The 21,558-nt window shown below is 47.0% G+C and overlaps 1 protein-coding gene across 1 annotated transcript in view; it reads right to left on the bottom strand.

Annotated features, from left to right (window-relative positions):
* The window catches only part of SACM1L (SAC1 like phosphatidylinositide phosphatase), a 424,002-nt gene that overhangs the window by 196,128 nt on the left and 206,316 nt on the right, over positions 1–21,558 (bottom strand). The window contains exons 9-10 of the mRNA XM_063922680.1: positions 10,130–10,215; positions 7,716–7,802 (exon numbers count right to left, since the gene is read on the bottom strand). Of these exons, the coding sequence (XP_063778750.1) occupies positions 7,716–7,802; positions 10,130–10,215 (173 nt within the window). The remainder of the gene's footprint in view (positions 1–7,715; positions 7,803–10,129; positions 10,216–21,558) is intronic.

Genomic DNA, 21,558 nt, shown 5'->3' with positions numbered 1-21,558 from the left:
AGCGTGACAAGGTAGATACTGATGTATCAACAATCGGTGGGTTTTCCCATTTTTTCCTATCATCCTGAGGGAAAGGGAAGGATGTGAGTAATCTCTTAGGGATCTGAAACTTTATCAGGATTAACCCAGGTTTCCTCAAACAGAGAATTCAACTCTTTTGATGCAGGAAAAGTAGTCGAGGATTTCTTTTTTAAATTAAAATAAGGCACTTCATCCTCCTCTGTCATCTTACCAGGAATTTTCAGAACGTCTTTAATCACTTCTATCAGGGCCTGTACCCCCTGTGACAGAGCTGCACCCCACTGAGTCCACCTCACCCTCCTCTGCGTTTGACACGTCGTCATCATTGTCAGTCAGCAGGATCTGGGCCAGTGTACGCTTTTGTGGACAAATGGCAGGGGTCTGAGATGCTAGTATGGGAACTGAATCTATTCATCAGGTCATCCACAGACTTAAGTCTTAAGTATTGCGTCTCTCTCTCTCATTACGGGATAATTAGAAATATTCGAGATCATCCCTTTTAGAGAATCCAACCATGCTGGTTCGGATCCACTAGCCTGAGAATGAGTACTATCCTGAGTACATTGTAGTGATCCCCCGGGGGAGAAAAGCACTCTGCCATGAATGAACACACTCCTTAGACATTGTAATGTGAGGTGTACACACAAGAAAAAAGGTTAAGCCCAGTTAACCCACACAGAGCCCTTCTAGGGAGATACAGAGTAAGATGGAGCCAGCCACACAGCGCCCTTCTGTTAAAGCTTAAGCCCAGCTGGGTCGCAGACTAAGTACCCATAATAAGGTATCAGTACTCTTATACTGCTCCCCGCCCCTTGCTATGACCCCCTGGTACCGCTGAGGTAATCTGGAGTCCTTGTGGAGGAGCTGGGTTTCTCTAGCAGTCTGCTCAGAACTGTAGAGAGAAAATGGCACTGGTGAGCCGCTGGATCATAGTGAAGCCTCGCCCCCGTAATGGCACGTGGTCTTCCCAGTTTTTTATACCCGCTGATGTTTATAATGTGCTTTACCAGTGGGTTAGAACCCCTGTAAGCTGCTGCCAGTGTGGGTATTATATATTTTAAGGCTTCAGCTCGCCCCTCACAGCGTAACACACCTAGTACGCCTCCGAAACCTGGAGTCGCAGCCTGCCTATCAGCGCTGCGTCTCCATAACCTTATGCCGCCATCACTGCCGGCGACCCGCTAACTGGGACGCCGGCTTTCTACTCACCACTCTTCTCACTTCTTGCTCTGTTAAGGGTGGCAGCATGCTGCGGGAATGTACGCTCGCCGTGGTGGGGCTTACGAATAATTCCTTCAGGAGCTCAGTGGTCTGTCAGCGTGGAACGGGACCATTAACCCAATGGAAGGTTGGCCCATCCTCCTCCCCTAAGTCCCACGAAGCAGGCAGTCTGGTGCCAATCAGACCTGCCTGAAAATAACAAATAGAAAAATAAATGCAGAAAACTCTTCAGGAGCTTCCCAAAGCGTGACCCGCACCTCTGGGCACATTTTCTAAACTGAGTCTGGTAGGAGGGGCATAGAGGGAGGAGCCAGCCCACACTATCAAATTCTTAAAGTGCCTATGGCTCCTAGTGAACCCATCTATACCCCCCCCATGGTACCAATGCGGACCCCAGTATCCTCTAGGACGCAAGAGAAAATAAAAATCTGTCTTTTGCAGCTAAAAATATTTGTGCCTATAATTGGATACCCTACTTAGAGTCACATATATACACGTTTTTAGCTTGCATTAAAATGTTTCTCAATATCCGCTGATATTTTAATTGAGTATTTTACATGTGTTCTTAATGTTCTCATATAAACAAATATAACACTAAACAGCACTAATTAGCTTTTTTACTTGTATTTGGTTACATAGTAACATAGTATCTAAGGTTGAAACAAAGACAATTGTCCATCGAGTTCAACCTATTTGTGGTCTCCTATGCACGATTATTTTGTTTAAAATTTTGACTGAAGTTGAAGACTGCCGTTACATTTTACCCCTCTTTTTTAAAACAACCATAGTGCGTGACTATGCCCCGTAACCCTGGATATCATTATCCATTAGGAATTTATCTAACCCATTCTTAAAGGTGTTGACTGAGTCGGCCATTATAACTCCCTCAGGCAGGGAATTCCAAACACGTATCGTCCTTACCGTAAAAAAGCCTTTACGCCGTATTGTGCGGAATATCCTCTCCTCTAACCTGAGCAAGTGTCCACGAGTTCTCTGTGTTGATCTAACCAAAAACAGGTCCTGCGCAAGATCTGTATATTGTCCCCTTATATATTTGTAAATGTTGATCATGTCCCCTCTTAATCTCCTCTTTTCCAGAGTAAACATGCCTAGTCTTACAAGCCTTTCCTCGTATTCCAGCGTCTCCATACCCTTAATTAGTTTGGTCGCCCGCCTCTGAACCTTTTCTAGCTCCAGGATATCCTTTTTGTAGTAAGGTGCCCAGAATTCTACAGAGTATTCAAGGTGTGGCCTCACAAGTGATTTATATAACAGGAGTATAATACTCTCGTCCCTAGCATCATTCCCCGTTTTATGCATGCTAGTATCTTATTAGCCTTATTGCTGCAGTCCTACTTTGGGTACTACTGCTTAGTTTGCTATCTATGAGGACACCCAAGTCCTTTTCCAGTACAGAATCCCCTAATTTTACCCCATTTAGTAGGTAGGTGTTATTTTTGTTCTTGTTACCACAGTGCATTACCTTACACTTGTCTGTATTGAAGCGCATTCTCCATTTTGCTGCCCAAGCTTCTAATTTAATTAAGTCGTTCTGAAGCGACTCAGCATCCCCCTCCGCATTTATAACTTTACACAATTTGGTATCATCTGCAAAAATTGACACCATGCTCTCTAGACCTTCTGTTAGGTCGTTAATGAAAATATTGAACAATAGCGGTCCTAATACTGAGCCTTGCGGCACACCACTTAGCACTTCAGTCCAAGTTGAAAAAGATCCATTAACCATAACGCGCTGCTCCCTATTATCTAACCAGTTTTTGACCCAAGTGCATATTGTGCTTCCTAGCCCTGTTTCTTGTAGCTTGTAGATAAGTCTCATGTGTGGTACAGTGTCGAATGCTTTGGCAAAATCTAAAAAGATTACATCCACCTCTTTACCCTGATCTAGGTTTGCGCTTACTGTTTCATAAAAGCAACTGGCACCACAATAGGTTGGTTGATATGAAAAGACGACACAACCTTCGGAAGGAACTGCCGACACATCCGAAGCTCAGCTCTATCTTCATGGAAGATCAAATTTGGGCTTTTACAAAACAAAGCCCCCAACTCCGACACCCGTCGTGCAGAAGCTAAGGCCAACAAAGTGACCGCCTTCCACGTAAGAAAATTGACTTCAACCTCCTGTAGAGGCTCGAACCAATCCGATTGGAGGAACTGTAACACTATGTCCAGATCCCAGGGCGTCGTAGGCGGCATGAAGGGAGGCTGGATGTGCAGAACCCCTTTCAAAAAAGTCTGACCCTCAGGGAGGGAAGCCATCTGTTTCTGGAAGAAAATGAATAAGGCCGAAATCTGGACCTTTACGGATCCCAACCTTAGACCCATATCCACACCAGCTTGCAGGAAGAGGAGAAACAATCCAAGATGAAACTCCACCGTAGGAAACTTCTTGGATTCACACCAAGATACATACTTTTTCCAAATGCGATGGTAATGTTTAAACGTTACACATTTCCTAGCCTGCATCAGGGTAGGAATGACTTTGTTCGGAATGCCCTTTCCGAGCCAATATCTTGCTTTCAATATCCATGCCGACAAATGTAGCCGCGGTAAGTCTTGATAAGCGAAAGGCACCTGTTGCAACAGGTCCTCCCGAAGAGGAAGAGGCCTCGGATCTTCCAACAGTAAATCCAGAATATCTGCCTACCAAGCCCTTATTGGCCAGTCTGGGGCAATGAGGATTGCCTGAACTCTTGTTCTCCTTATGAGCTTTAGAACCCTTGGGATGAGTGGAAGTGTAGGAAACACGTACACGGACTGGAACACCCATGGAGTTACCAGGGGTGTCCACCGCCACTGCTTGCGGGTCTCTCAACCTGGAACAATACCGCCAAAGCTTCTTGTTGAGGCGTGAGGCCATCATGTCGATTTGAGGAGCCCCCGAAAGATTTGTCACCTCCGTGAACACCTCCGGATGGAGTTCCCACTCTCCTGGATGAAGATCGTGTCTGCTGAGGAAGTCCGCTTCCCAGTTGTCTACTCCCGGAATGGAGATTGCTGACAGCGCCACCACGTGTTTTTCTGCCCAGAGGATGATCCTTATTATCTATGACATTGGAGTTTTGCTCTTCGTTACGCCCTGACTGTTTATGCAGGACACCGTCGTTACATTGTCCGACTGCACTTGAATGGCTCGATCTCGCAGAAGATGAGCTGCTTGGAGGCCATTGTGGACGGCTCTCAGTTTAAGAATGTTTATTGGAAGACTGGATTCCAGGCTTTACCGCATTCCTTGGAAAATTTCCCCTTGAGTGACTGCGCCCCAGCCCCAGAGACTAGCATCCGTGGTTAGAAGGGCCCAGTCCTGAATTCCGAACCTGCGGCCCTCCAGAAGGTGAGGCATTTGCAGCCAACAGAGGAGTGAAATCCTGGCTTTCGGCAACAGACGTATCCTCTGGTGCATGTGTAGGTGAGATCCCTACCACTTGTCTAGGTATGGGATTATGTTCACCCCCTGTCTGCGGAGGAGAACCATCATCTCTGCCATTACCTTGGTGAACACCCTCTGTGCTGTGGAAAGGCCAAATGGCAGTGCCTGAAATTGATAGTGACATATCTGAGATAAGCCTGGTGTGGCGGCCAAATCGGAATGTGGAGGTATGCATTCTTAATATCCAGGGATACCAAAAACTCTCCCTCCTCCAGACCGGAGATCACTGCTCTGAGTGACTCCATTTTGAACTTGAACACCCTCAAGTAAGGGTTCAACGGTTTCGAGTTCAAAATTGGTCTGACCGAACCATCCGGTTTCGGTAGCACGAAAAGGTTTGAATAATAACCCCTGTTTTGCTTATGAGGTGGAACAGGGATAATGACCTGTGACTTTTCCAATTTTAGGATGGCTTCCTGTAGGATAGCCCTGTCTGTCAGCAAATCTGGCAAGCCTGATTTGAAGATACGGTGAAGCGGGAGTTCTTGAAACTCCAGTCTGTACCCCAGGTACACAATATCCAGTACACAGGGATCCAGGCCGGACGACACGTAGTCGTGTCTGAAACGTCTGAGTCTCGCGCCCACCAGCCTGTCCTCCAGGCTGTGCGGTCCACCGTCATGCTGAGGATTTTGAGGAACCATAAGCAGGTTTCTGGTCCTGGGAGCCTGCGGGTGCAGTCTTTTTGGATTTTGCACGACCACCTCTAAAGAAAGTGGTAGGAGGCTTGTACTTTTTTGCCTTAGTGGTCCGAAAGGACTGCGACAGAGTTGAAGAAAATGGTTTCTTCGTAGGAGTAGCAGAGGTGACTTACCCGCGGTTGCCGTGGAAATCTACGCATCCAACGCTTCTTCAAATAGAGCCTGACCTGTGTAGGGTAGGTTCTCCACACTTCTCCTGGATTCCCGCGTTTGCAGACCATTGGCGTAGCCAGAGTCCCCTGAGAGCTGAAATCGACATGGAGGATATCCGTGCAGTCAGCGTACCCAGGTCCTTCATGGATTCCACCATGCAGAATCCTGTATGTTACGTAAAAACAATTCAATGTCACTTCTATCCATTGTATCCAAATCCTCTAGTAATGTGCCTGACCACTTTACTATGGCTTTAGAAATCCATGCACAGGCAATAGTGGGCCTTAACGCCACTCCTGAAGCAGTGTATATGGATTTGAGCGTAGTGTCAATCTTACGATCAGCCGGATCTTTTAACGCGGTAGATCCAGGAACAGGTAAAACCACCTTTTTAGATAGTCTGGAGACAGATGCGTCAACTATGGGTGGGTTTCCCAATTTTTCCTATCCTCCTCAGGGAAGGGAAAAGCAACCAGAACCCTTTTTGGGATCTGGAATTTTTTCTCCGGGTTTTCCCAGGATTTTTCAAATATAGCGTTTAATTTCTTAGACACAGGGAAGGTAAGCAAGGATTTCTTATTGTCAGTGAAGTAAGCCTCCTCAACCTGCTCAGGTGGCGTGTCATAAATGTTTAACATCTCTAATGGCCTCAATCATGAGCTGCACCACCTTTGCAAGAGATGCCGCCCACCTCAGCACGTTCCCATCACCGTCTACTGTATCAGAGTCGGTATCCGTGTCATCTTGCATAATCTGGGCAAGTGCATATTTCTGTGGTAAATGCTAGGGGATTTCGCAGGAATAGAAACAGAACCTGACCAAACTGCCATAGAGTTCATTAACACCCGAGTTTCAGTGTCAGTATGAGCTACTCTGGTAGAGATCTGAGAGATCATTCCCTTAATAGAAGTTAACCACTCAGGCTCATTAATAGGGATCTGAGACAAGATATTACATTCCTGTGTACATGGAATGGACTCCTCCTGAGGGGAAACATCCTCTGCAGCATATGACACAGAGTCCCTAGCCATGGTTATGTGAGACAACAAACCCCCCCCAACACACACATGGAAATGTCAGACCGTTTCCCCCCCAAGCCTGCCACAGAGAGACGCAGAGATTGGAGCCAACCCACACACAGCGCTTACTGAGGTAGAAATAATACAACTGCCTAGTGCTTACTGTGTACCTTAATAGACTACACAGTATTTACACAGCCTCCCCCTCCTCTACAACCCCCTGGAACCGCACAGGATAGCTGGAGTTGCTTGGAAGGACAGCTCTCCCCATCAGCGGCTCTGTAGAGGATCTGCAGGCAGGAAAATGGAACTGAACGCTGCTGGGTCTGCTCTGAGGAGAAGCTCCGCCCCCTGAACATGGCGCTGCTTCATGCTCTTCATTTTTTATACTGGCCTGAGGTGTTGTGCTGGCAGTGTAACGGAGGTTCCTGACAGGCTTGCTGACCAGTGTAGGGCATCAGCACTGGCTCAGGGTGCCCCTCACAGCGCCGCACTATGTACCTCTGAGCCTCCGAAGCGCAGTTAATACTGCGCTCCCACCCTGTTGCCGCCATTTTCACACCGGCTCCCCGCTTGCTGAGGGGACCGGTGACTCACTCGCCACCGGAATTTTCTGGCTCTGTTAGGGGGTGGCGGCAAGCTGCGGGAGTGAGCGGTCACCTGGGGCGGCTAATGATCATCACCCTCAGGAGCTAATGTCCTGTCAGCGCAGATAGTGGCTCAAAACCCCTCAGGGCAGACACTACTCCCCCCCAAGTCCCACGAAGCAGGGAGGCTGTTGCCAGCAGCCTCCCTGTGCCTAACTAACTCTTAGAAAAATAATAAAACTAAAGAAGCTCTAGTAGCTCCCCTAGCTGTGACCGGCTCCTCTGGGCACATTTTCTAAACTGAGTCTGGTAGGAGGGGCATAGAGGGAGGAGCCAGCCCACACTCTCAAACTCTTAAAGTGCCAGTGGCTCCTAGTGGACCCGTCTATACCCCATGGTACTAATGTGGACCCCAGCATCCTCTAGGACGTAAGAGAAAATAAAGTTGAAACACACTTCTAAAAGATTAGGCAGCATCTGTTAATTCCAACAAGAGTGTGTGTGGGACAAGGCATAGTATAGTCACAGGAAACAAATAAAAATCAAATAGATATATATTTACATGGTTAACTGCATTGTTGATTTGAGGCTTTGGTTTGTATTTCAGATTTGGCCTTTGTGACCAGAAAAATGGAATTGATCCACGAGTCTAAAGAAAATAAAATTAGCAATTAGTAATTTATTTCACATTATTATATGATGGTAAAAAACATTCCAAGGCAGTGAGGACTAGGTTATACCAACAGGATGCGGTCAGCATCACGGCGGTCGTGAGACAGACGCCGAAATCCTGACACCACACGGAATCCCAGCGCCAGAACAGCGAACGTTAACATCGCGAGGGTGAGCACTGCGGTGAGGGTTAAGCACTAGAGGGGTGGGTTAGCTATAGCTGCCACCCCCGAGTCTGAGCCCTAGCAGACCCTCCCTGTGACTTAGCCCTAGCCACCACCTGCACTATTTTAGCTCTAGCCGCCACCCCAGTTGGGTTAGGGTAGGGGGCAGGGGAGAGGTAAATTAGTTACACCGTACTCCGTCGGCATTCTAAAAGTCGGGATGACGAGATTATCAAATGATGGCGGTGGACACATGACCAAAGAATTCCTTTTTCTAAATGAACCTATACTAGGCCAGGATGATTCCAATAGGGTATACTTACTAATGTGCAGATTTTTTAAAAAGTGGAGATGTTGCCCATAGCAGCACATATTTGGGTTACAGTAAAGCATATCCACATAAATAGGTGTTCACGTTTTTTTTAAGTATAGTTAAAAGGTTTAAATTCTCTTAAAAACATATTTATATCAGTTCCTGCTTATAGAATATAGCTTTATTTGTGTTGCTTCCCTTAATTCTTATCCATAAGTATCAACTCTATACTACGGACTGGCGTTTTGTCAGTAGGTTCTTCATTTAAGCAGCCCATACAATTGAAAAAGAAAAAAATCTTATTAAATGCATACAGAATTAAGAGTCAATGGAAAACACAACCTCGTTTTTGAAAGCCTGGAAAAAAAAGACTTGCAGAAAGTCTATTTTTGACATTAGAGAAAGAACATCTCATAAAACGTTAGCTACACTAGCCTAGAATATGCTAATTATGCTGAAGTTAAAAATAATTTTGAAATAAAAGTATTACAAAGTCACTGTCCCACTCACAGCATGGAAATGGGATAGTAAAGTTTAACTTTCACATTTTGTTTCTTTTTATTAGAAGACTGAAAAAAATCTGCATGTACTTCGCTCATGGGGCCTAATTCAGACCTGATTGCTAGGCTGCGTTTTCATAGAGCGGGCGATCGGTGCATCGCACGGGTACAAAGCGGATCGACGCTCAGCGACGGGTTTGTGCAAAGAATCCATTCTCCAGGGCGTTCGCAAGGAAATTGACAGGAAGACCATTTTCTGGGAGTGGTTGGAAAAACGCAGGTGTGTCCATTTGTTTGCAGGGAGGGTTCCGGACGTCAATTCCGGTCCCAGACAGGCTGAAGTGTTCGCAGCGGCTGAGTAAATCCTAGTAAGGGCCGGTTCTAGACCTTGTGGCGCCCAGGGCGAAAGTTTCCTTTGCTGCCCCCCCCCCCGACGGCGAAATAGGGTTAGTGCGCGCTGAAGGTATGCATAAAAAATGGGGCGTGGCTTCATAGGAAATGGGCGTGGTCAGTTTTGCCCCCTGTAGCGTTGTGCACCCTGTAGAGCTGTGCCCACAGTAGCTGTTGTGCCCCCTGCAGCTGTGCCCCCAGTAGCTGTTATGCCCCCATTAGTTGTGCCCCCCTGCAGCTGTGCCCCCAGTAGTTGTGGCCCCTGCAGCTGTGCCCCCCATTAGTTGTGGCCCCTGCAGCTGTGCCCCCATTAGTTGTGGCCCCAGTAGTTGTGCCCCCTGCAGCTGTGCCCCCATTAGTTGTGCCCACAAGTAGCTGTGTACCTAGTAAAAAAAAAAAAATACTTACCAGCCCCGTTCCTGTTCCCGACCACTGCACTCGGTCTCCGGCACCGCTCCTCTGAGCTATGGGAGAGACGTCATGACGTCTCTCCCATAGCGCTGCACAGAAAGGTCCTCTCCGCGAAGGGAAACTCGACGATACCTCACTGCGCGTCTAGATTCCCTTCGCGGAGAGGACCTTTTCAAAACCACCGCCGCCATCCGAGTTAGTAGCGGCTCTTGCCACGGCGGCAGCGCCCCCGGGACAGCAGCGCCTCGGCAAAAGTACTGCTTGCCCGTGGGAAGAGCCGCTACTGGTCCAGGGCTACTCAGAGACTGCACAAAATCCGTTTGTACAGCTTTGCTACACATGCACACTTGCAAAGCGAAAATACACTACCCTATGGGCGGTGAGACTATGCGAACGCAGGACTGTAAAAAACCCCTAGCGAGCAAACAGGTGTGAATTAGGCCCATGGTTAGTACTTTTATTTCTCTCCTCTTTCTCTCTTACAAAGACTAATGAGTGAACAGAACAGCATTAATACAAATCTTACTTGAACGAATGAAGCTTTTCCTCCATTACAGTACACAATTTGCTCGGTCTCTACAAAATTTGCAGCATGGCCTTCGGAATCAATACCTAACACATAAATAGAACAAATTAACTTTGGAATCAATACCTAGAATATAAATGGAACACACTGCGTATAAAATGAAAAGATAATGCAGTAACTGAGGTTTGGGGGGAGGGGAAAGAATACAATTTTACCTTTTATGATTTTGACAAAGCAAACACTACAGTACTAACTGACTACAGAAATCACAAATCAATTATTGACATAGGTCAATCATCACAAATGATCTAGAGTATGCACTTGGTAAAATATAACCTTTTTATTTAATTTTAATAGAAGTAAAATCTTCAACATTTAAGAACAAAAGTGAATCAGAAAAACAAGATTTTAAACTACAGGTAAATCTCTTTCTCCTAGTCCGTAGAGGATGCTGGGGACTCCGTAAGGACCATCGGGTATAGACGGGCTCCGCAGGAGACATGGGCACTATAAAGAATTTCAGAATGGGTGTGCACTGGCTCCTCCCTCTATGCCCCTCCTCCAGACCTCAGTTAGAGAAACTGTGCCCAGAGGAGATGGACAATACGAGGAAAGGATTTTGTTAATCTAAGGGCAAGATTCATACCAGCCCACACCATATAACCTGGAATATACGCAACCAGTAAACAGTATGAACAAAACAGTATCAGCTAAAGACTGATCTCAACTGTAACATAACCCTTATGTAAGCAACAACTATATACAACCCTTGCAGATTTTGTCCGCACTGGGACGGGCGCCCAGCATCCTCTACGGACTAGGAGAAAAAGATTTAACGGTAGGTTTAAAATCTTATTTTCTCTTACGTCCTAGAGGATGCTGGGGACTCCGTAAGGACCATGGGGTTTATACCAAAGCTCCAGACCGGGCGGGAGAGTGCGGACGACTCTGCAGCAACGACTGAGCAAACGCAAGGTCCTCATCAGCCAGGGTATCAAATTTATAGAACTTTGCAAACGTGTTTGAACCCGACCAGGTAGCTGCTCGGCAAAGCTGTAAAGCCAAGACGCCTCGGGCAGCCGCCCAAGAAGTGCCCACCTTCCTAGTGGAATGGGCCTTTACCGAATTTGGTAACGGCAATCCTGCCGTACAATGAGCCTGCTGAATCGTGTTACAGATCCAGCGAGCAATAGTCTGCTTCGAAGCAGGAGCGCCAACTTTGTTGGCTACATACAGGATAAACAGTGGTTCTGTTTTCCTAACCCGAGCCGTCCTGGCTACATAGATTTTTAAGGCCCTGACTACATCCAGAGACGTGGAGTCCTCCAAATCATCCGTAGCCACAGGCACCACAATAGGTTGGTTCATATGAAATTAAGAAACCACCTTAGGCAAAAATTGAGGACGAGTCCTCAACTCAGCCCTATCCACACGGGAAATCAAATAGGGGCTCTTGTGAGACAAAACCGCCAATTCAGACACCCGCCTTGCAGATGCCAAGGCCAACAACATGACCACCTTCCAAGTGAGAAATTTTAATTCAACCGTCTGAAGCGGTTTAAACCAGTGAGATTTTAGGAAATGTAATACCACGTTAAGGTCCCATGGTGCCACTGGGGGCACAACAGGAGGCTGGATGTGCAGCACTCCCTTTACAAAAGTCTGGACTTCCGGGAGAGAAGCCAATTCCTTCTGAAAGAAAATAGACAAGGCCGAAATCTGTACCTTAATGGAGCCTAATTTTAGGCCCATATCCACTCCTGTCTGTAGAAAGTGGAGAAAACGGCCCAGATGGAAATCTTCCGTAGGAGCCTTCATGGCTTCACACCAAGATACATACTTCCTCCAGATACGGTGATAATGTTTTGCCGTCACCTCCTTCCTAGCCTTTATCAGAGTAGGGATGACTTCCTCTGGAATACCTTTCCCAGCTAGGATTCGGCGTTCAACCGCCATGCCGTCAAACGTAACCGCGGTAAGTCTTGGAACACGCAGGGCCCCTGTTGCAACAGGTCCTCCCTCAGAGGAAGAGGCCACGGATCTTCTGTGAGCATCTCCTGAAGATCTGAATACCAGGCCCTTCGAGGCCAATCTGGAACAATGGGTATGGTTTTCACTCTTTGTTGTCTTATGATTCTCAATATTTTTGAGATGAGAGGAAGAGGGGGGAATACATAGACCGACTGAAACACCCATGGTGTCACCAGGGCGTCCACAGCTAATGCCTGAGGGTCCCTTGACCTGGCACAATACATCCGAAGCTACTTGTTGAGGCGGGACGCCATCATGTCTATGTGAGGAATTCCCCAAAGACTTGTTATCTCTGTAAAAACTTCTTGATGAAGTCCCCACTCTCCTGGATGGAGATCGTGTCTGCTGAGGAAGTCTGCTTCCCAGTTGTCCACTCCCGGAATGAAGACCGCTGACAGAGCGTTTACGTGATTTTCCGCCCAGAGAAGAATCCTGGTGGCTTCCTCCATTGCCACTCTGCTCCTTGTCCCGCCTTGGCGATTTACATGAGCCACGGCTGTGACGTTGTCTGATTAAATCAGAACAGGAAGGTCGCGAAGAAGATCCTCCGCTTGTCTTAGGTCGTTGTAAATTGCCCTCAACTCCAGTACATTGATGTGTAGACAAGCCTCCTGGCTTGACCATAGCCCTTGATAATTTCTTCCTTGTGTGACCGCTCCCCATCCTCGGAGGCTCGCGCCCGTGGTCACCAGAACCCAGTCTTAAATGCCGAACCTGCGACCGTCTAGAAGGTGAGCAAGCTGCAGCCACCACAGGAGAGACACCCTGGCCCTGGGGGACAGGCTTATCTTCTGATGTATTTGCAGATGGGACCCGGACCACTTGTCCCACTGAAAAGTCCTTGCATGAAACCAGCCGAAGGGGATGGCCTCGTAGGCTGCCACCATTTTCCCCAGAACACGAGTGCATTGATGAACAGACACTCTTTTTGGTTTTTAGCAGGTCTCTGACCATGTTCTGGAGGTTCCGTGCTTTTTCTATCGGGAGAAAAACCCTCTTCTGATACGCGTCTAGAATCATGTCTAGGAATGATAGTCGAGTCGTTGGAATCAATTGTGACTTCGGCAGAATGAGAATCCAACAGTGTTGTTGCAGCACTTTCAGCGAGAGCGACATGCTCCTCTGCAATTGATCTCTCGATCCTGCTTTTATCAGGAGATCGTCCAAGTACGGGATAATTGTGACTCCCTGCCTGCGCAGGAGCACCCTCATCTCCGCCATCACCTTGGTGAAAATCCTCTGGGCCGTGGAAAGGCCAAACGGCAACGTCTGAAACTGGTAATGAGAGTCCTGTACAGCGAATCTCAGGTACGCCTGATGAGGAGGATATATGGGAACATGAAGGTATGCATCCTTTATGTCGAGTGACACCATAAAATCCCCCCCCTTCCAGACTGGAGATCACAGCCCGGAGCGATTCCATCTTGAATTTGAGCTTTCAAGTACAGGTTTAGGGATTTTAGATTTAAAATGGGTCTGACCGAACTATCTGGCTTCGGGACCACGAACAGTGTTGAATAGTAACCTTTTCCCTGTTGGACTAGGTGTCAACTGGAAATACATTTTTAACACATTGTTAGGCTAGTTGTCACATGTTATGGCCAAACAGTAATACTGATCAGGATAACTTGAACAAGAACCTGTAGAAAAATCTGCACCGAGGCGGGCGCCCAGTATCCCATATGGACTACGAGAAAAGGATTTACCGATAGGTAATTAAAACCCTATTTTCTCTAACATCCATATGGGATACTGGGGTCATTCCTAAATACGATGGGGATGTCCCAAAGCTTCCAGAACGTGCGGAGACTTCTGCAACACCGCCTGCCCAAACAGGGTATCAAACTTGTAGAACTTTACAAACCTATTCTTCCCCGAACAAGTAGCCGCTCAGGAGAGTTGTAAGGCCGAGACTCCTTTGGCAGCCGCCCAGGAAGATCCCATCGCTCTTGTTGAGTGGGCTTTCAGATATTTAGGTACCGGTAACGCTGCCGATACATACGCTTGTTGAATGGTCATCCGAATCCAAGGAGTAATAGACTGCTTTGAGGCAGGGCAACCCTTCTTTTGTGCATCGTAAAGCACAAAGAGGCAATCAGTCTTCGTAGTCCGAGACGTTCTTTTGACGTAGGTCTTTAAGGCTCGAACAGCATCCAGCGATTCTGATATGTCAGGGTTCCCTGAACTAGATGGAACCACAATAGCTTGATTGAGGTGGAATGTTGAGACCACCTTTGGCAGGAACTGTTGGCGTGTTCTGAGCTCTGATCTATCCTCGTGGAAAATCAAATAAGAACGCTTACACGACAAGGCCCCCAATTCTGAAACACGCCTGGCAGATGCCAGGGCCAGCAACATTACAGTCTTCCACGTAAAGTACTTGTCTTCCACTGACATCAGAGGTTCAAACCATGATGACTGTAGGAAATTCAACACAACATCCTGCTCCCATGGTGCTGTCGAAGGCACAAAGGCCCTGACCTGATCGCACACAGAGCAACTTTTTGCTGCCTATGCGATCAGGTAGACGCCACTTATGGGGAATGGATTTTTGCATAGCAAGGCTGCGATCGCTTTTGCAGCCGAGCTATGCAAAAACATTTTATGCAGTCTGTGAGTAGCTCTGGACTTACTTACCAACTGCGATGACTTCAGCCTGTCCGGTCCCGGAACTGACGACACCCTGCAAACATCTGTTCCACTGTATCCAGGATCATTCCCAGAAACTGGAGTCGTTGAAACGTAACAAATGGGACTTCTGTAAATTCAGAATCCATCCGTGATGGGAAAGCACCTGAATAGTGCAGTTGACTCCGAGCACTAGAAGCTCCTCTGATCTCGCCTTTATCAGGAGGTCGTCCAGATAAGGAACCACTTTGACTACCTGAGTCCTGAGTAGGAGCATCATCTCCGCCATCACCTTCGTGAATACCTGCGGAGCCGTGGACAGTACGAACGGCAACGACCAGAACAGACAGTGGTCATCTTGTAAAGCGAACCTTAAGTAAGCCTGATGAGGCGGCCAAATTGGTATGTGGAGATACGTGTCCTTTACATCCAAGGACGCCAGAAACTCTTTTTCTCTAAACAGAGGATCACTACTTTTAGGGATTCTATCTTGAACTTGAAAACCCTTAGATAAGGGTTTAGTGATTTTAAATTCAGGATGGGTCTTACCGAGCTGTCCGGCTTTGGTACCACAAACAGGTTGGAATAATAACCCTGACCCTGTTGTTGGATTGGTACTGGAGCAATCACTTGGGACTGGACCAATTTATTTATGGCCTGTTGTAGGACAATCTGAAAGTCTTCCGAGCCTGGCAAGCCCGATTGGAAAAATTGTTGGGGAGGAGCTGTGTCGAACTCCAGCCTGTAACCGTGAGAAATAAGATCCCTGACCCAGGAATCTTAGCAAGAGTCTTCCCACCCTTGGCTGAAGTGAAGTAAATGCGCTCCCACCTCGAGTGTCTCTCGGGGTGGGGGAACACTGTCATGCTGAGGTCTTGGAAGCCGCTGCACCGGTGCTCTGCTCCTGAGAACCTGTAGTCGCTGACTTCTTAAGCTTACCTCTGGTGCCTCTAACTGCATTGGAGGCTCCCCTTGCTCTTGACCGAAACCTAGCAGACCTAAAGGACTGCTGCGACGGTCCTGGAAAAGAACGCCTAACCTGTGGGGTTCCAGACAGAAGGACAATGGATTTCCCCACCGTAGCCTTGGAAATCCAGTTATCCAACTGCCTTCTAAACAACCTTTCAACTGAGAAGGGAAGGGATTCCATGCTGCGCTTTGAATCCACATCCGCGATCCACTGACGCAGCCATAGTGCCCTAAGGGCTTACACTGCCAATACAGTATTTCTCACATTAATAGCTCCTAGCTCTTTCTGCGCTTCACACAGGACCCGAGTGGTATCCTGGATTTGAGCAATACGCTTGCTCGCGACAGAGACATGTCACCTAAAAAGCCCTCCTGAACTTGTGTTGCCCAGGTATATATAGCCTTTGACATCCAGCAACTAGCTAGGACTGGGTGCTGAGATGCCCCGCTCGCTGTGTACATAGACTTAAGCGTAGTCTCTATTTTTCTATCCCTTACATGTTTTAGCATCTATGCATTTAGGACAGGGAGCACCACTTTCTTTGACAGGCGTGCGACTGAGGCATCCACTACCGGGGGGGCTCTCCCACACCTTCCTCCCTGACTGTTCAAAGAGGAAAGCAGATATGAACCACTGACACCTGAAATTTTTTCTCAGGATCTTAAATGTGTCCTCTAAATCCTTTGACTCCGGAAAATATATTTTGGCTCTTTTCTGTAACATAAAAAAGGGGTCCTCTTCCACAGGGTCTGCTTATGGTACTGTATTTCCAATACCTCTCTCATAGCCATAATTAAAGGCTCCGTGCCCTGTGACAAGGACTGGGGCTCTGTGAGAGAGTTCGGTTCCCCTTCCCCTTCTTCCAGCACTTCTTCCACAGAATCTGAGGTAATGGCTTGCAAACCACGCTTACGCGTTTGTCCCGGGGAAGGGATAAATTTATCCACCCTGGCAGACAGGTAATTTAGGGCCTATTCCATTTGCTGCTTCTGTTGCACATTGACAGAAAACTGTGAGTACATTTTGTCTATCATGGATTTTAGATTATTAACCCATGGTGCTTCTTGCGACTCCCCTGCAGAAATCCCACTAAGCGGAGGGGACATGCATTGCTCACGTGACATGTGAGGTAGACATGGGGGAAAATTTTGCACTGCAAACCATGCAAGTAAGCTTTTTGGCCATGTTGCAAAAAGTGTGCACCCACACACAAACACACTTTTGCAGGCACTGTTACACCCCAGTGGTATGTGTATGGGAACCCAGAGGAATGGAGACCAGAACACCAAGAAAACCTAGCACCCCCAGTGAGAGTGCTGGCTGCTGTGTTTATGAGAGCTCTAAATGATATAAAGAGCTGTTATCAGCGCTGTTTATATGCTGCCAACTCTGCTTAACCCCTCCACACCCTGTACTCAGCTTGTCTGTAGTGCATGTGAGGAGCTTGGCGTCCTTGCTGCATGAGGAGAAACAGGAAGGCGCCAGCAGAGCTTCTGGTCCGCTCTTAGTTAAGCTCCGCCCCCTAATGACAGCCGGAGCTTCTGTATATGATTATACTGGCTATTTCAAGCTTTTTACTGTGTGAAAGTCCCCGTGGTGGTACAGTCGCTATCACCTACATGCCAGTGAAGCGCGGAGGGCCGGGGGACCCCCTCCGGGAAGTCTGCCGCCGCCCGCCATTTTGCCGCACCTCGCCGGCGGGACCCCGGTGTGTACTCACCACATTTTCAGACCTGTACCACAGGCGTGCTGCGGGTGAGCACACCGAGCGCAATGCCCAGCGGTAACAAACACCCCCTCAGGACAGTGGTCCAGCAGCGGGGATCGGCTCTGCACCTTAAAAGGCCAGTAACCGTCCCGTCCCCCCCATGTGGTCTACATCAATGCAGGTATGCTGTTATCCAGACGGAATACCCAAAATAATAAAAGTTTAAAAGAAACTGAAGAAAACTCTCTTGAGCTGCAGAGTGTCCATCCTTTCCTGAGGGCACATTTTTCTAAACTGGCTTGAGGGTGGGGGCATAGAGGGGAAGAGCCAGCATACCCTGCTAAAGACTGTGTGCCTTGCCTCCTGCGGAGACCCTCTATACCTATCGAATTAAGGAATGACCCCAGTATCCCATATGGATGTTCGAGAAAAAAGAAAAACTGCAAAATAAGGCAAAAAAAGGCTTAATTTACAGTATATAGCTGACAGACAAGGATATATGAAATATAAAATGTACAAAGAGGATATACATGCAAGATTGGCTCATTTATTCCTTTAGAGGAGCTAGAAAACAACCACGTGTAACCAACAGTCACTACTTTTAACTAGTGATGAGCGGGTTCGGTTCCTCGGGATCCGAACCCACCCGAACTTCACCCATTTTACACGGTTCCGAGGAAGCCTCGGATCCTACCGCCTTGCTCGGTTAACCCGAGCGCGCCTGAACGTCATCATCCTGCTGTCGGATTCTCGCGAGATTCGTATTCTATATTGGAGATGATAGCGAGAGGACGTGCAGCGTTCTCTCAGTTTCTGTGTTTAGTGTGCTGCAAATATCTGCGCTCAGTGTGCTTGCAAATATCTACGTTCTCTGCCTGAAAAACGCTCCATATCTGTGCTGCATTGTAGTATATAGTAGGAGGACAGTGCAGAATGTTGCTGTGACCACCAGTATATATATAGCAGTACGGTACAGTAGTCCACTGCTCTACCTACACCTCTGTGTCGTCAAGTATACTACAAAAGTTCAGTAAAATGACCCAAAAATCAAAATTAAAAGCATCTGATGAGAAGCGTAAACTTGCCAATATGCTATTTACAACACGGAGTGGCAAGGAACGGCTGAGGCCCTGGCCTATGTTCATGGCTAGTGGTTCAGATTCACATGAGGATGGAAGCACTCATCCTCTCGCTAGGTGTTTGTGTCGGCCACTTGGGTCGCTTAGCTTAGCCATCCAGCGACCTCAGTGCAAATTTTAGGACTAAAAATAATATTGTGAGGTGGTCAGAATAGACTGGAAATGAGTGGAAATTATGGTTATTGAGGTTAATAATACTATGGGATCAAAATTACCCCAAATTCTATGATTTAAGCTGTTTTTGTGGGTTTTTTGTAAAAAAAAACACCCGAATCCAAAACACACCCGAATCTGACAAAAAAATTTCAGGGAGGTTTTGCCAAAACGCGTCCGAATCCAAAACACGGCAGCAGAACCGAATCCAAAACCCGAAAAATTTCCAGTGCACATCACTACTTTTAACGTTCCCGAGGGGAATTTAGAAGCCTCAATATGTGCAAATGTGTAGGGTGATTTTGAATATTTTAAAATTGTTGGATTTATCAAAGCAGAACAGCCGAAAAATTCCATTCATCTGTGAAAGCTACTTCATGGAATAAGCTGTGCCGATGTCTTACATTAGCAGAAACATTAACCTGCACATACTGTAGACTAATCTGCCGGGAGAAAAGTTTTTTATAAAGGTGACTGACAGGTGAAATGTTTGAAATCACAACTATTTGTCCCGTCATTCTGCCCAAAAAAAAAACAACTTTCCCGCACTACTTGGCATCAGGCCCATACTTTTAGGGAAGGAGGGTTGGGGTATGTCCAATCATATGTAATCAAATGGATAAAAACAAACAGACCAGACTACCTGCTAGAGCTAACATTTGGCAAACCTGCCTACTTTATATAGGGGTAGCTAATCAGGCTGAATAATGAAAGGTCGTTCCTGACTGGCTGCTTGTCAAATGTTAACTAAATTTGCGTAAAGAAGCTTAGTGAGCCGTACAGTCCATTTTTTCAGGGTTTTGTTTTTTAAACTATTGGATTAGGAAAAGAAGAAGCTCAAAAGAGGTAAGCATTACCAAACTACACTATAAAAGATATGGAGGAAATTGAATATGACAAATGTTAATACTATAAATTAAGGTTATATAATTTTTCTGTAATTGTAAACAAATTGTGTGGACCCCTTTTAAACTAAGGGAGAAATTAGGCAAAAAAGAAAGAAAATGCAAATACATTGTGCACTTGAACATTTAAGAACAAAACAGCGACCTACAATACAAGAGGGTGAAAAGCAAGAAAAATAGGATTTTGGTTACCTACCGGTAAAACCTTTTCTCGTAGTCCGTAGAGGATGCTGGGGTCCATATTAGAGCCATGGGGGTATAGACGGGTTCATCAGGAGCCATTGGCACTTTAAGAGTTTAACAGTGTAGGCTGGCTCCTCCCTCTATGCCCCTCCTACCAGACTCAGTCCAGAAACTGTGCCCGAGGAGACAACATACTTCGAGAGAAGGAAATACACAAAGTGGCGAGATTCATACCAGCTCACACAACAAGGCAAATCCGGCCAACATGCCGGATAAACTCAACAGTACTGAAATTGCAAATAACGCAGAACTTACCTAGGAACCAGGCAGTACTGAACTAAATAACCACTGCAGGAAAAACGAAGCGCTGGGCGGGCGCCCAGCATCCTCTACGGACTACGAGAAAAGGATTTACCGGTAGGTAACCAAAATCCTATTTTCTCTTACGTCCTAGAGGATGCTGGGGTTTATATTACTACCATGGGGATGTACCAAAGCTCCCAGAACAGGAGGGAGAGCGCGTAGGCTCCTGCAAAACTGCTTGACCAAACTTGAGGTCATCAGAGGCCAAAGTATCGAACTTGTAAAACTTAGCAAACATGTTTGATCCAGACCAAGTAGCTGCTCGGCAAAGCTGTACAGCCGAGACACCCCGGGTAGCCGCCCAGGAAGAACCCACCTTACAAGTAGAGTGGGCCTTAACAGATTTTGGACACGGCAATCCTGCCGTAGAATATGCATGCTGGATGGTGAACCTGATCCAGCGTGAAATCGACTGCTTAGAAGCAGGACACCCAATTTTCTTGGGATCATAGAGGACAACAGAAAGTCAGATTTTCTCTGACGAGCTGTCCTCTTCACATAAATCTTCAAAGCCCTCACAACATCCAAGGCCTTTGAAGCAATTGAGGAGTCAGTAGCCACTGGCACCACAATAGGTTGGATGGTATGAAAAGCTGAAACAACATAAAGAAGGAACTGTTGACGAGTTCTGAGTTCCGCCCTATCCTCATGGAAGACCAGATAAAGACTTTTACAGGACAAAGCCCCTAATTCTGATACACGTCGAGCAGAAGCTAAGGCCAACAAAGTGAAAGCCTTCCACGTGAGAAATATGATTTCAGCCTCCTGTAGAGGCTCAAACTAATCCGATCGGAGGAACTGCAACACCACATCAAGATCCCAGGGGGCCGTTGGCGCTACAAATGGAGGCTGGATGTGCAGAACCTCTTTCAAAAAGGTCTGAACCTCAGGGAGGACAGCCAATTGTTTCTGGAAGAAAATGGATAAAGCTGAGATCTGGACCCTTATGGAGCCCAATCTCAGGCCCAAATCCACACCTGCTTGCAGAAAAAGGAGAAAACGACCCAGTTGAAACTCCACTGCAGGAAATTTCTTAGATTCACACGAGGACACATTTTTTCCAAATTCGATGGTAGTGTTTAGACGTTACCCCCTTCCTAGCCTGTATCAGGGTAGGAATTACTTTGCTCAGATTACCCTGCAGAGCTAAGATCTGGCGCTCAGCCTCCATGCTGTCAAACGTAGCCGTGGTATGTCTTGATAAGCGAACGGCCCCTGCAGTAGAAGATCCTCCCATAGAGGTAGGGGCCGTGGATCTTCCAGCAGTAGATCCAGCAGATATGCATACCAAGCTCTCCTTGGCCAGTCTGAGCAATGAGGATTGCCAAAACTTTTGTTCTTTTTACAAG

The sequence above is a fragment of the Pseudophryne corroboree genome, chromosome 5 (assembly GCF_028390025.1).
Source record: "Pseudophryne corroboree isolate aPseCor3 chromosome 5, aPseCor3.hap2, whole genome shotgun sequence".
NCBI lineage: Eukaryota > Metazoa > Chordata > Amphibia > Anura > Myobatrachidae > Pseudophryne > Pseudophryne corroboree.
Note: the sequence above shows the minus strand (reverse complement) of the source record. Positions and strands in the feature narration are given on the sequence as shown.